General features: G+C 42.5%; 3 protein-coding genes across 6 annotated transcripts in view; 1 reads left to right on the plus strand and 2 right to left on the minus strand.

Annotated features, from left to right (window-relative positions):
• LOC145699176 (small ribosomal subunit protein eS12-like) overlaps positions 1 to 11,687 on the minus strand; it is a 129,364-nt gene that overhangs the window by 74,031 nt on the left and 43,646 nt on the right. For 2 of the 4 annotated variants that reach the window (XM_081776437.1, XM_081776438.1), the window contains exons 2-4: positions 8,842 to 9,037; positions 8,642 to 8,798; positions 8,494 to 8,601 (exon numbers count right to left, since the gene is read on the minus strand). In XM_081776437.1, coding sequence (XP_081632563.1) covers positions 8,512 to 8,601; positions 8,642 to 8,798; positions 8,842 to 9,017 — 423 coding nt within the window. In that variant the 5' untranslated portion in view covers positions 9,018 to 9,037 and the 3' untranslated portion in view covers positions 8,494 to 8,511. Of the gene's footprint in view, positions 1 to 8,434; positions 8,602 to 8,641; positions 8,799 to 8,841; positions 9,038 to 11,687 lie in introns of those variants that run through there. The other 2 variants (XM_081776439.1, XM_081776436.1) reach the window with 2 other exon arrangements.
• LOC145699173 (uncharacterized) lies at positions 6,692 to 7,709 on the plus strand. Its single transcript, XM_081776433.1, has 5 exons — positions 6,692 to 6,841; positions 6,905 to 7,067; positions 7,286 to 7,388; positions 7,439 to 7,490; positions 7,574 to 7,709. The coding sequence occupies exons 1-5, from the start codon at positions 6,712 to 6,714 to the stop codon at positions 7,675 to 7,677; spliced, it is 552 nt and encodes a 183-aa protein (XP_081632559.1). The 5' UTR covers positions 6,692 to 6,711; the 3' UTR covers positions 7,678 to 7,709.
• On the minus strand, positions 9,066 to 11,674 carry LOC145699156 (FACT complex subunit SSRP1-like). The gene is made up of 9 exons (XM_081776410.1): positions 11,442 to 11,674; positions 11,183 to 11,373; positions 10,607 to 11,138; positions 10,063 to 10,558; positions 9,926 to 10,021; positions 9,788 to 9,882; positions 9,624 to 9,743; positions 9,434 to 9,576; positions 9,066 to 9,389 (listed from the first exon to the last, which is right to left on the minus strand). Exons 1-9 carry the CDS (start codon positions 11,562 to 11,564, stop codon positions 9,161 to 9,163), a joined length of 2,025 nt encoding a protein of 674 aa, XP_081632536.1. The 5' UTR covers positions 11,565 to 11,674; the 3' UTR covers positions 9,066 to 9,160.

Here is an 11,687-nt window from a genome sequence, read left to right on the forward strand (position 1 = left end):
ATAAAAATCTACATTTAATATTTTTTTCATTTTTATAGATATTTATTTATAAACCAAAGCATATAAGATAGCAAGAATGCAGCTCAGATATTTCGTTTTCAAGGATGAATTTCTTCGCAAAAATGGATCATCGAAGCTTTTTTGGGTTCCAAGTTTGAAATTTCAACAATAAAAAATCAGATTTTGCGAATTAAAATGAAACCAATCCTGATATTGTAATTGCATAAATCAGTAGTACAGCAATGAACGCAAATTTGACCATTGCCGGCGGAAGTTGCTCTGAAACAGTCACTTTGACTGTATTGTTGAACACAATCAGACTTTTGACATCCTAACTCGTCCCAAACATGGCCCTTTTTGTCGTCAAAATAGCTGATTGCCCAGCTTAAATTCATTTAGTAAATCTGTTTTGAGCTATGTTTTTACCAATTTCCATCGCAAATTTCCTTTGTAACATTCCCAAGAAGTCTATCAGTGCCGCTGAAAGAGTAGCATTGCTTTGGATCCAGAAATGTTTCTTGAGTGACAACTGACGTTTCATTCGATATGATCAGATCATCAAAATATGTAAAATTTGCGTCATCAGAGCAACTTTTCCAGAGTTTAACTTGCACAGGCGGGCATGGATGACATGGAGCTTTTTGAGCACATCTGTATCCATCAGCCAGATTGCATGAAAACGACGGGTTGAATCCAGTTTGATCAAGGTCGCTAAGATCAGTTCCCGCTTGGTTGATGCAATTGATCCCTCTAAGAAATTTTAGCCTTGATTCTAAATCCTCTGTTCTTAATTGGTCGAGTGAGGTAGTTTGCGGTGTGTCCCATCCTGCAGAACAAGATGTTGTATTTTCAAAAGTCGCTTGAACATCGCAAACGCAGAAGAAGCGAATCTCATGGTCATCGCATAGATTTCCGGCTAGATTTCTGTTGAGACAGAAGACACCTGATTTTGAGCATTGTACGGAATTATGAAGAGGGGATCCACTCTTCGCTCTGCACTCAACATTGATGATGTTCGAGGATGGACAAAAAGAATAATAATTCCGCAAGTTAGAAGTTGACTCCTCTTCTCCGCCGGAAACATAAACGCCAGCGAGTTGAATCCCTGTTGGAGTAACAGCGCTCATCCAGTTTGTCCAGCCTTCAGAAGGAACTCCAAGTGTGCAGTTCACAAAATCCATGTTGAGAATAACGCTTTCAAATTGGCTTTGGAGAGATCTTCTTTTCACTTGATTTTCACTAACAGACGCTACAAAGAACCCAGTGTCATCAGGACAGCTACAAGTGACTCTACTTGCGCAGTCCGCAGCACAGCAATTGAGCTCGTTTTTCAAAACGAGAGACATGAATCTATCCATATCCGTGTTCCTCAAATCATATTTGCCAGGCCTGTCAGAAATAAGCAAAATTGTCGCCTGGCCGGACAAAATATCTATTTCAAAGTCCTCGCCTTCGCCACAGATGGTTTCAACGAGTATTCCGTCATCGAAAACTAATAATTGGTCAACGCAAAATTCCGAATTTCCCCGGAATGATTTCACAGCTTCAATATTGTAGCGATTGAAGGACAAAGTAAATGATCGTGTTCTTTGAATGCTATAAAGATATGTTTTCCCGGATTCGTAGTTCATGATCTGATCAGTGAGTGAGTTTGTAAAGACATTATCGAGGACGGTATAGCTCTCGTAAGTTTTGATTAGCTGAATATGCTCATGACCGTCTGAAGCAATGTCCAAAGATGTAATATTTCCGTTAACAAACAATAGGTTTTTATTCAAGCTCATATTTTGTCCGTCAATATTCAGCTCTCCAGTAGAATTGCTCGCTGAAAGATCAAAAAGGGCTAGCAGAATAAACTCGTTCTGTTGAGCATTAGGTGTAAATGCCTTCAATCGAGCGTCCGAGTCCACGAGATTTGGAATCTCAAAAGCTTCAGAGTTAAATTGACAGGATTCTTCATCATCTCTTGCTGGGCAATCTGGAATTAAATCACACACCTTGCTGAAGGGAACGCACTGTGTTCCCGATGAGCACTGATGTGTTGTCGGTGGGCAATCGAACGAGACACCTTGGGAACAGGATTCAAGCGTTCCATTCTGGAAGCAATAATCATCTCCAGCAAACGGTTTACAAGTCGAATCGTCCGAGTTAATAAACAAATTCGGATAAGCTCTTAAATATTGAACAGGCCAACTTTCACAACTTGGCTCTGTTTCGTTGTAAGCGCCTGAGACTTCGATATTTTTTATCAAAAATAGAAATTTTCCAGAGTCACCATAGTCGATTTTGAGATTCAAAACAATTTCATTTGTCTTAGTCGTAATCTTGGCTGGTATGTTCGATGGCAAAGAACAAAATGACCAAATAAGGTTTTCTGTCAAAGACCCACCATCGTGAATGTCAAGACGATTTGAGAGACATCCAGTTACACTCGGAAGATAGAAATGAATTGGGTAGATGATGAAGATGCTATTTACTGGTCCAGATAAGTATAGAAGAGAGCGAAAATTCTTCTGATTCTCATTTGGAAAACCATCGCTCGATATTGAAGTCAAAGGTGAGCTCACTTTCAATCGACTGACGCCCTCCAACATTTGAAGCGAATTCGATTCAGCCAGGTCAACAAGCTCTTCTTGAAATGTATCAGTACATGCGAGCTCATCCTCAGCAAGTAAACAGTCAACAAATCCGTCGCATTCGAAGATGCCATGCATCGTGTAATTACCACAAGAGAAGGTATCATTAGAAAGTCCAAGTTTTTCTGCTCTTTCTGATATAGCAAGCGCTTCAAGATCATTTTCAATCAAATCGATGGGGGTAAAATCTCCATAAAGGAAGGAATGTTTCTCCAGACCATCGTTTGACCAGTGCTGATGTCTTTTGGGATGGGAGCCAACCGAGCAACCAGATTCGTCAGCGCCAGAAGAACAGTCAATTTCACCGTCACACGCCCATTCAACAGGAATCTGTCGATTGTCGCAAATCGTTTTCCCCCGTTTGACCCTTTGATATGAAACATCGCTTGAATAAGAGACGCTGGAACAATATCGATTCGTACGAGAAAACCGTCGTAGTCAGTGAATGCATCAGACTCGAATTCGATTTCTACTTCAGTCGAAAGAATCGGAAGAGATCTTGGAGGAACAAATGGAACAGATGCGCTCTCCATATCACCGCAGAATTCGTAAACAAAAGACAGAGCTTCTCCATTTAGAAGCTTGAATTCCAGTTTATCAGCGCAAGATCCACTATGACGGTCATATTCCGTGTTGAAGTGGATAAATGACGCAAGAAAAGCAAGCCCTGGAGTTGTTTTTAAATTCCATGATTGAAAAGAACTTCCAGGATAATGTGCGTTGCTGAAATCGGTAGAGGCTAGCCAAATATAACCATCGTAAAGAACGTACTCTCCCTCGGGCTTGAGAGGTATTGAATCAGTTAGGAATTCTATTTTGGCGCAGCCGTCTTCATCAAAACCTGTAGGACACTGTAAGATTCCATCGCATTTGAGCACATCAGGTAAACAAGCAGACTTTTTCTTCACTTGTGCACCGGGTTTTAAAATATTTCCGAAGTCGCAAGCAAAATAGCCCGTCTTGCACTCGATTACTTCTGATGCCTGAGTGAATCCTTCGGTAAAGTTTTTATCGACTCCAAATTTGTCAAAAACCGACATCGACGCTAGAAAAGAATCCATCGGGGAGACATAAGTGTCAGTAACTAGCGCAAGCGGAACAGTTTCGACAATATCATAGTCGCAAACAACAGAGCCACGCGCCCAGCTTTTGAAATCGATGGTGATGTCTCTGCCAGGAAGAGCTTCGAGAGTAGAATTTGTAATTTCGTCCTTCATTCTTTGTTCGTCAGCGGGATCCGGGCTACATCCAAAAGAATCCCCGCAGAAGTTTTCAATTCCCTCGAAATCAGTGAGTCGAAGACTCGTACTCACAGTTTGAATAGAATTTCCGCCTTCAATTGACTTGCTGAAGATGAAGTATTTGTATCCCTCAAATTCCTGGCCTTTATAAACTCGATCAGGGTTCTTCTCAAGAAACAGCTTTAAATCTTCTAAGTCAACTTCTAATTCGGTAACAATATCGACACCCAAAGACGCTGAAAGAACCAGAGCATCATCGAGTTTGTAGAGAAATTCTGTTCTGGAATATCTGAGTCCATCAGCAACACCTAAATCGACTTGATTGTCCGAATAGGCGCCAACGCACCAGGAGTTAGAGAAATCAGACTCTTCTGGGTAATAAAAGCTTTGATTGTAGTTGACAAAAATGTTCTTCGAATTCAAATTGAATCCAGAAATAGGGTCAGCAAGAATCTCATTTTTCAGATTTAGCCAAATTCGTCGATTTTCATCAAGATTTTTAGATGTTACAAGTTCTATAACGTCTTCCAATTGACTGATTTTGCTCAAGAGGCTCATTCCATTCTGATCACAACGCTCTTTTCCGCTTTCGAAATCGAGCCAGCCAACATTCACGAAAATATTGTCGTCTTTTTTGTAAAAAATCGTATCAAACTCATTAATGAAGCTCGTTAGATTCGCGGCTGATTCGTTTTTGGGCGTTATAACATGGAGCTCGGAAAGAAATGGATTTTCTAACTCGATGGTGAAGTTCAAATGGTAATTTTCACAAATATAGCCGCCTGTTATTCCGTTCCAGGCGTAAACAAAGTTCTTTGAGTCCAGACAATCGAGAATACCTTCGCCAAAAAAATCGACCACCGTCGAAAGAAAGAAATATGCCTTCTCTTCATCGCCATCTGTAAAAGTTGTATTTTCTCCGATTCCAAAGAACCAGTCACAATCATAGATGCCATTGATATCTTTGATGTACTCAAGTTTCAAGCCATTTATGCAAAGATATTTTAGGTCGTCGTTGACCGCATCAAATTTTTCTCCGTTAAAAAAAATGATCGCCGCGTCTTTCTCGTTGTTTTCTTGGATCAGTAAATCAGTAAATATCTTTTCTGGTATTTTTAAGTCGCCAAAGAAAAACTCATCCTCGTCCACGGAAATATGATTGCCATAAGTTTGGTTATTCCGATCGCTTCCATCGCCATCGTCATCGTCGTCATAATTTACATCGGAGCCTTTCGAACCCGAACAAGGATTTGAGAATTCAAAATATGGTCCAGTGATGATTCTTTTACCTTCGAAACCGACATAAATTGTGCTTTGCAGATCCTCTTCAAAGAAGATCTCGCATATTTCGAAAATTGCTGATACTGAAAAGCCAGTACAGGATTCTGTTACAAAACACGCCCATTCGCACTCTCCAAGCAGATCAGTTGTCGTCAAATTGATATTAATGCCGTTCCCAACATTTTTTCGCGAGGGTTCTAGTTCTCCGAAGGCACGATGCTGAAAGTTCTTTGTTGTAAGGATTTCTTCTGTTTGATTGAAGCACGTGTCATTGTTGATGCCAAAGAGTGGTAAAGTGAGATTCGCTTTTATAAGTTATCGAAATTTAGTCAAGCTCAATGGTCTTAATTTTCTCAACTTAGTCCTGAATCTTCAGAAAATGACAAATTTATTTCATTCTCTTGATCACAAGCAGCGCCAAAGGAAGGCTCAACCTCTTCGCAAAGAAGCTTTCTGGGAAACGCATGTTCGCAGAACTCGCCAGTGCTTTCGAGACAATGTGTAAAAGATGAGTCGATCTTGAAGCGGTAAGATGGATAATTGAATATTCCCAACGATGGATCTGCGGTAATTATTTCTATCAATTTCCGTAGTTTCAGAAAGTCAGCTTGAAATAGGCGCCATTTCGATGAGAGCGCACTTTCACAGGTGATCCCGAAGACGTTGTCGAGAGCTACGATAGCTTGTCCATTGAAGTCAAATGCGTTTGCCGGGGTTATGGCGATCTCAGAATCTGCGTTATATAAAGTAACAAGGGGAGATAAGACAATGGTGGGGTTGATTTCTTTCTCATTTGTTTTGTCATAAAAGCAGTTTTGTGACTGAGAAGTTGTCCGATATTCTGGATACTAAAACCGCAATCCTACGTTTAGCGATCAATTTTTTGACTTACATGACAGGATTCATAATCAACGATTGTTTTAACAAAGTCTTTTTGGACGATTTTATCTCGATCACCACGAATCAGAAAGCGTGTGAATATGGGTCCATATCTAAATGCCTCAGAAGTGAAGCCTTCAGCGGAAACGAAATTTTCGTAATCAGCAAAATTCGTGTTCTCTATTTCCACAATATATTTTTCCCATAACGCATCGTGATTCGCCATGCAAAAACTCGTCAAAAATATAAACACGTGCATTATCTCAGCTTTGAAAATAAGAAAATTTTCTGGAAGCGTTGGGAATTTAATTACTGCAATTATAATTTTGAAACAATATCTTACATCAAAGGTTACTGACGCTCGCGGAACAATGAATGAAAAAATTGTTTTTATTCTTTAATATTTCCTCAAACTTTGAGGCTCAAAGGAGTCATTTTTGAAAAGTTTTTCAGCAAATTGAGGGTATTTTTGTTAAAATTTGTCTTGAGATCACGAAAATGCTTATTTGTGAGCATTAAAGATACTGCGCACCGACTTAAAAATGAAACGTAATAAAAAAACTTCCTTGAAAGTAAGAAAAGCCTGTAGCTTCACTGTTTTTCTAGTGCTCTGACAAACAAGCTCAGAAGGCGCACAAAGGAGGCATGGCAGTGCGTCTTTGTTGTGCGCGCAAATGGCTCCAGCATGGTTTCCGAAATTGGATTACTTGTCCAAATTGAAGCTCCCAATTTGTTCTGTCGCAAACTTTGACTCAGCATCAGAGTTGCTAGGAGCCGAGAGAGATAGATGCAATAATATGAAAGGTAAAAAGCTACTGGTTTTTGTTCAATTTTGAAGAGAAGCGATTGAAATAATTAAGTTTTTAGGGCGCGGCAAGCCTCCAGTTCTTCCAGAACCGCCAGGCTCTTGGTTTGGGCACAAGATTGCACCTGGAACAAAGCAAGAGATTTTTCCATCGCCACGACCGAAAACTCCGTCAAGATTCAAAAACCGGATCCGACCACAATACAGCGCCGAGAATCCCTTCAGGTTCGATGTAATCAGACCAATACTCGATCAATATTTAAATCTTCATCACGTCATTTTTATACGTTATAATAACAATATTATTAGAAAATTGACCACCCAGTTTGATTTTCTTTACGTTGAAAAATAATCTCAAAAGTGTCAAAAGTGTCAAACGATAGCCTTAATAACTGTCACAAATATTTGCGTTAGTTCCTAAGGTCAATAATAATTCTTTGCAGTGCTTATGATAATCGTCCAGAAGCAGGGCCCGATAATCAGCGCACTCGACGGATGAACTCATCACTGAACCACCGCGCAGTTTACGAGACAAAGAACATTACGGTAAGACGCGGATCTTTTGTGCTGCTTTTGGTCAAGTTTCATGTTTTCAGCACGCTTCTGAAAAGTCGCTTGTCCGGGAGTCTCTTGTCAAAGAGTCTTTCAAGGAATGGTTAAATCCAAGATTGCCAAGTTGGAAATGATAACCTTAGATAACTAAAGTGATTTTGATAAATAAAACCATCAATAGCCTCTCGCAAAAACTCCTCTGGATCCAAACTTCCGTCGCTACTCAAAAGCTCCAAAACCGATAACCCCAGCCTTCGACTCCCGATCTGTTCAACTCGGATGAATAAATAGTTGCATAATATTTCAGCGTGATTACGCGACCATTACTCCGTGCGAAAAAGACAAAATGTTTTCCTAACTGAACTTATTTAACTCTTCGCTCCTTCAGCAGAAATATTCAAAATGAAAACTTTACTTTTTTTGACCGCAGGAGCGTTAGCTTTGCAATGTTCACATCCCCTTGCCGCAGAAAATTACTCGCAGGAGCTCATGTCCGGCTTCTGGTACGAGCAAGCTAGATATCAAACTGTCGGCGGCGGGCTTTTCCAGCTTGGCTCAGTTTGCTCAGGATTCGATTTCAAGCCTATCGGTTCTTCTGCGCGCGTGTCATACACATCAAGAAAGCAGGACCCTATCGAAGGACGCTGGTCAAATATAACCGGTCGACTCGATCCCAACGACGAAATGGTTGATGGAAACTTTTACCAGAGCTTCCCATGGAACGATCCTCCAGGAATCAGCTGGAACGTCATCTACCTCGATGAAGACTGGGCAATTGAGTACGATTGCGATGAACATGAGAATGGTAGCATCGACTACTGCATCCATTTTGTTTCACGAGTTCCTGAGCCTGACATGGATGAGCTCGTTAGACTAAAAGAGTGGATCGATACAACTGAACTCAATGCCGTTGATCGACCTTTTGTCGAAGAGAGCCAAACTGATTGCTGGTAAAATGCTTTCGAAACCTGTCAATAAAGAAATCTTAAAATAATCCTGCATCGATAATTGAAATAATGAATGAGCAAATGAAAACAAGATTTACAGCATCACAATATTTTATTCATATCGGAGCGTTAGTGGCAGACTTGAACAGTTTTTGTTTGAGTCGATTTGATTAGGCCTGGGTTCGGATCTGTCCCTGGAGGAAGTCCCATGCTTCGCAGTCTTCGATGGATCGAACGACGACGCAAGAGCATCCGACAACCTGTAAATCGTTAGAACCAACACCTGACAAGAAATCTTACCTTTCGGGCGTTCTCCTCCCGATCTCGCTTGCAGAGACCAGCCCACTCGCCGAGGGTCTTGTTGTCACCAATCTTGAGCATTGGGATGGAGTGTTCTCGGGCAAGAGCCTCGATGAGCTTGACGTAGTTTCCTTCGTCGCAGTTCTCGGCCAAGAGGCTAGAGGAAGCGTAAAGATGAGAGAAAGAATATGATTTCTTACCAGACGATGGCGTCTCGTCGCTCAAGGGCTCGGACAGCCTCGTTCAAACCTCGGGAGAGGACGTTCTGGAAGTTACCCTGCTTGAGGACTTCCTGGACGGCGGTCTCGACGGTGAAACCAGCGGCGGCAGCGACTGGGGCAGCGGCGGGGGTTGGGGCAACTTCAGCTTCCGACATCTCGTATCCTCAATGACGGTCTGAGTTAGGGCAAGGGTTAGGCATGAGCTTGGGTGAACAAAAACATATGTTTGGAGGAATAATGGGCAGTGATAAGGGACTGGGAGTGAATAACTGGGCAGTGCAGATGGAATTGGTCTAGTTTAGTCGGAATCGGAGTCGGACGAAGACGAGGCGACGAATTCAGCGGACTTGGCTGAAGTTTTTGCTGGTGACTTGGCCGGCGCGGCGGACGATTTCTTCGCCTTTTTAGCTGGCGAGGACTTGGAGACGGTCATTTCGCCACCAGCAGCGATGAATTCGCGCTTCTCGCGTTCGTACCGCTCCTTGTCTTTCAAGGCTTTCTCCTCGTACTTCGCCTTGTCGTTGGCACTAGAATACTCAGTTATACTAAGATCGCCAGTACGTTAACTTACTCAATCTCGCGCCAGCGCTGACCAGCAATCTTGGATACTTCGGTGATCTTGATTCCTGGGTTATCTGCCTTGATCTTTTCTCTTTCTTCGTTGATGAAGAAAAAGTACGCAGACATCGCTCGCTTGGGGCCATCTTTGTTCTTCTGCAAAATTGAGAGGTGAGAAATTTTCATAAAAGAGTGATGTTTACCTTTTTGCGAGATTTTCCTTCCTTGGGCTCCTTTTCTTTTCGAGCCTTCTTCTCTTTTGGCTGCTTTCTTTCCTTTTCCTTCTTTTTGGGCTTTCTTTCTTCTTCATCCTCGGACTCGTCCTGAAAATTGGTAACTCTTTGAGCGAGAGAACAGCTTTAATTACCGATGAGTTTCGATCTTCTGAGTCGGTGGATCGGTCGGCAGCGTCAGAGTCGTACTCTTCATCGCCGCCTTCCTTCGCTTCTGGATCAGCTTTGTCTGAGGGAACCTTTTAGAAATAGTCGAATAAAAGTGGCAATACCTGGATCGAAGTCGGAATCGTCTGATTCGGAGTCATCGTCTTCCATGCCTCGGACTTCATCCTTCAGCTTGTTGGCGTAGTGATCAGGATATTCGTCTGAATGAGGATTGAATAGATGAAGATAAGAGCAGTTTTACCTCCAGAAGAGTCAGAGAAGTCCTCAACACGCTGCTCCTCGTGCTTGTTGATGTTCCTGATCTTGAGTCCCTTTTCTTTTACAAAATCGAAGAAGCAGTTGTATTCCGCCCGATCGATAGTGCCGAAGACGTGCTTTTGTCCCTGCTTCGTTTGGACGTGGAACTCGAAGCTGCGGAGCTTGGTGCTTTCTCGCGCAAAGTTCACGTTGTCGATTTCGTCGAAGCGGATGTGCATTGGCGGCTTGTGTAGGTACATGAAGCCGCGTTCGAGAGGGAAAAGAACTCCGCTCTGGGCTTTGTAAGAGCAAGCCATGCAAGAAAGCGAAGTGGAGGACTTGAAGTTGCCGGGAACGGTGATCTTTCGACCAGTAACGGCCTTCATCAAGCGGGAGACGAGCTCAAAGTGAGGGCCCTGCATCTCCTTCTGCAGCTTTCCGTCAAATTTTTCTTCGACTTCAGCTTCGTCAATGTCAAAGTTGATGGTTTCGTACTTTTCCTGAACGGGATTTCGTTAAGATTTGAGAACAATAAGGACTATCTTTACCTTGTCAAAGACGCAGATGATAAACGGGTAGCGAGTTTGACCCTGTTTGATTGGCGGATCAATGGCGATGACGAAGAAGACTTGTCGCTGGTCCTTGTGCGGCAAGAGGAAAAGTCGGATAATGGAGGTGTACGTGATTTTGAAATCGTGAGTAGCACCGTGCAGATGGAGGAACTTCTCGAAGAGCTTGACATCGTATCTGCCTCGAGGGGTGAGGCACTGAATCGACGGCAGCGTAAGGTAAGCGTTGCCCTTGGCTTCAAGAACGTCGGCTCTGGAAGTGATCAGCGCCGCTGTTTCTACCGCTGGGTCTGTGTTCTCGTCTGCCATTGGCATGTGGAAACGACATTCCATCATGGTCAGGGCATTTGCGTCTTCGTTCTGGTGGAAGGTGAGACTCAGTTCGTTCTTGTTGCTTGTGCAGTTTGAGACATTCCCAAGCGGAATCTCAAACGCCCTTTTTCCATCATCAGAAATGAAGGCGAACTCGTCTTTGTTCACCTCTGCTTTGCCCCAGTTCCAGCCCTTGATGCTACAATAAAGAGTTAAAAGAGCACAATTTCAGCTTGAATTTACCTCAATTCCTCCTGATTGATCTCTTTATCAGGGTTGTTCTTGAAATATTTTTCAAGTTTTTTGAAGTGTTCATCCTTGAATCCATCGTATTTCTTGATCTTTCCGCTGAGGAGCTCAATTTTTAGTTGATTTCCGTCAGCAACCCGGCGCCAGGAGATTTCGTCCAAGTCATCAAACGAAATCTGATCGCTCTAAAAACAGTTTTGAGCATAAACTCTTGAGATCAATTGATAAGTTAAAAGAAAGAAAGTGTACTTACTCTTCCAGTGACGCTGTCCTTATACAAAATCGACTGACTGGTAAGCCGCAATTTGCCACTGTGCTTGTTCCCCTTGATTTCCTGATTGACGCTAAATTCTAGCGCATCGGCGGGTAAAGCCATTTTCTCTGGAACTTTCCCTCGAACTGATTCTTCTTGAAACGCTCTAAGAGAAGAGAAAAAAGAGAATTACACGTGAAGTAAAGCTTTCTTTTTCTGGCGAAGAAGGTAAGGGCCAATAGAATC

Source organism: Oikopleura dioica, chromosome 2 (assembly GCF_907165135.1).
Source record: "Oikopleura dioica chromosome 2, OKI2018_I68_1.0, whole genome shotgun sequence".
NCBI lineage: Eukaryota > Metazoa > Chordata > Appendicularia > Copelata > Oikopleuridae > Oikopleura > Oikopleura dioica.

Bases quoted from the DNA above. Each gene is read 5' to 3' on its own strand.
- LOC145699156 (XM_081776410.1), bottom strand. From the start codon at position 11,564: ATGGCTTTACCCGCCGATGCGCTAGAATTTAGCGTCAATCAGGAAATC. The intron at 10,022-10,062 runs GTAAAACTGCTC...ATCCTCATTCAG, and splicing joins CTTCTCTGACTCTTCTGGAG to ACGAATATCCTGATCACTAC. The intron at 9,577-9,623 runs GTAAACATCACT...TCAATTTTGCAG, and splicing joins AAGGAAAATCTCGCAAAAAG to AAGAACAAAGATGGCCCCAA.
- LOC145699173 (XM_081776433.1), top strand. From the start codon at position 6,712: ATGGCTCCAGCATGGTTTCCGAAATTGGATTACTTGTCCAAATTGAAG. The intron at 6,842-6,904 runs GTAAAAAGCTAC...TTAAGTTTTTAG, and splicing joins TAGATGCAATAATATGAAAG to GGCGCGGCAAGCCTCCAGTT. The intron at 7,389-7,438 runs GTAAGACGCGGA...TCATGTTTTCAG, and splicing joins ACGAGACAAAGAACATTACG to CACGCTTCTGAAAAGTCGCT.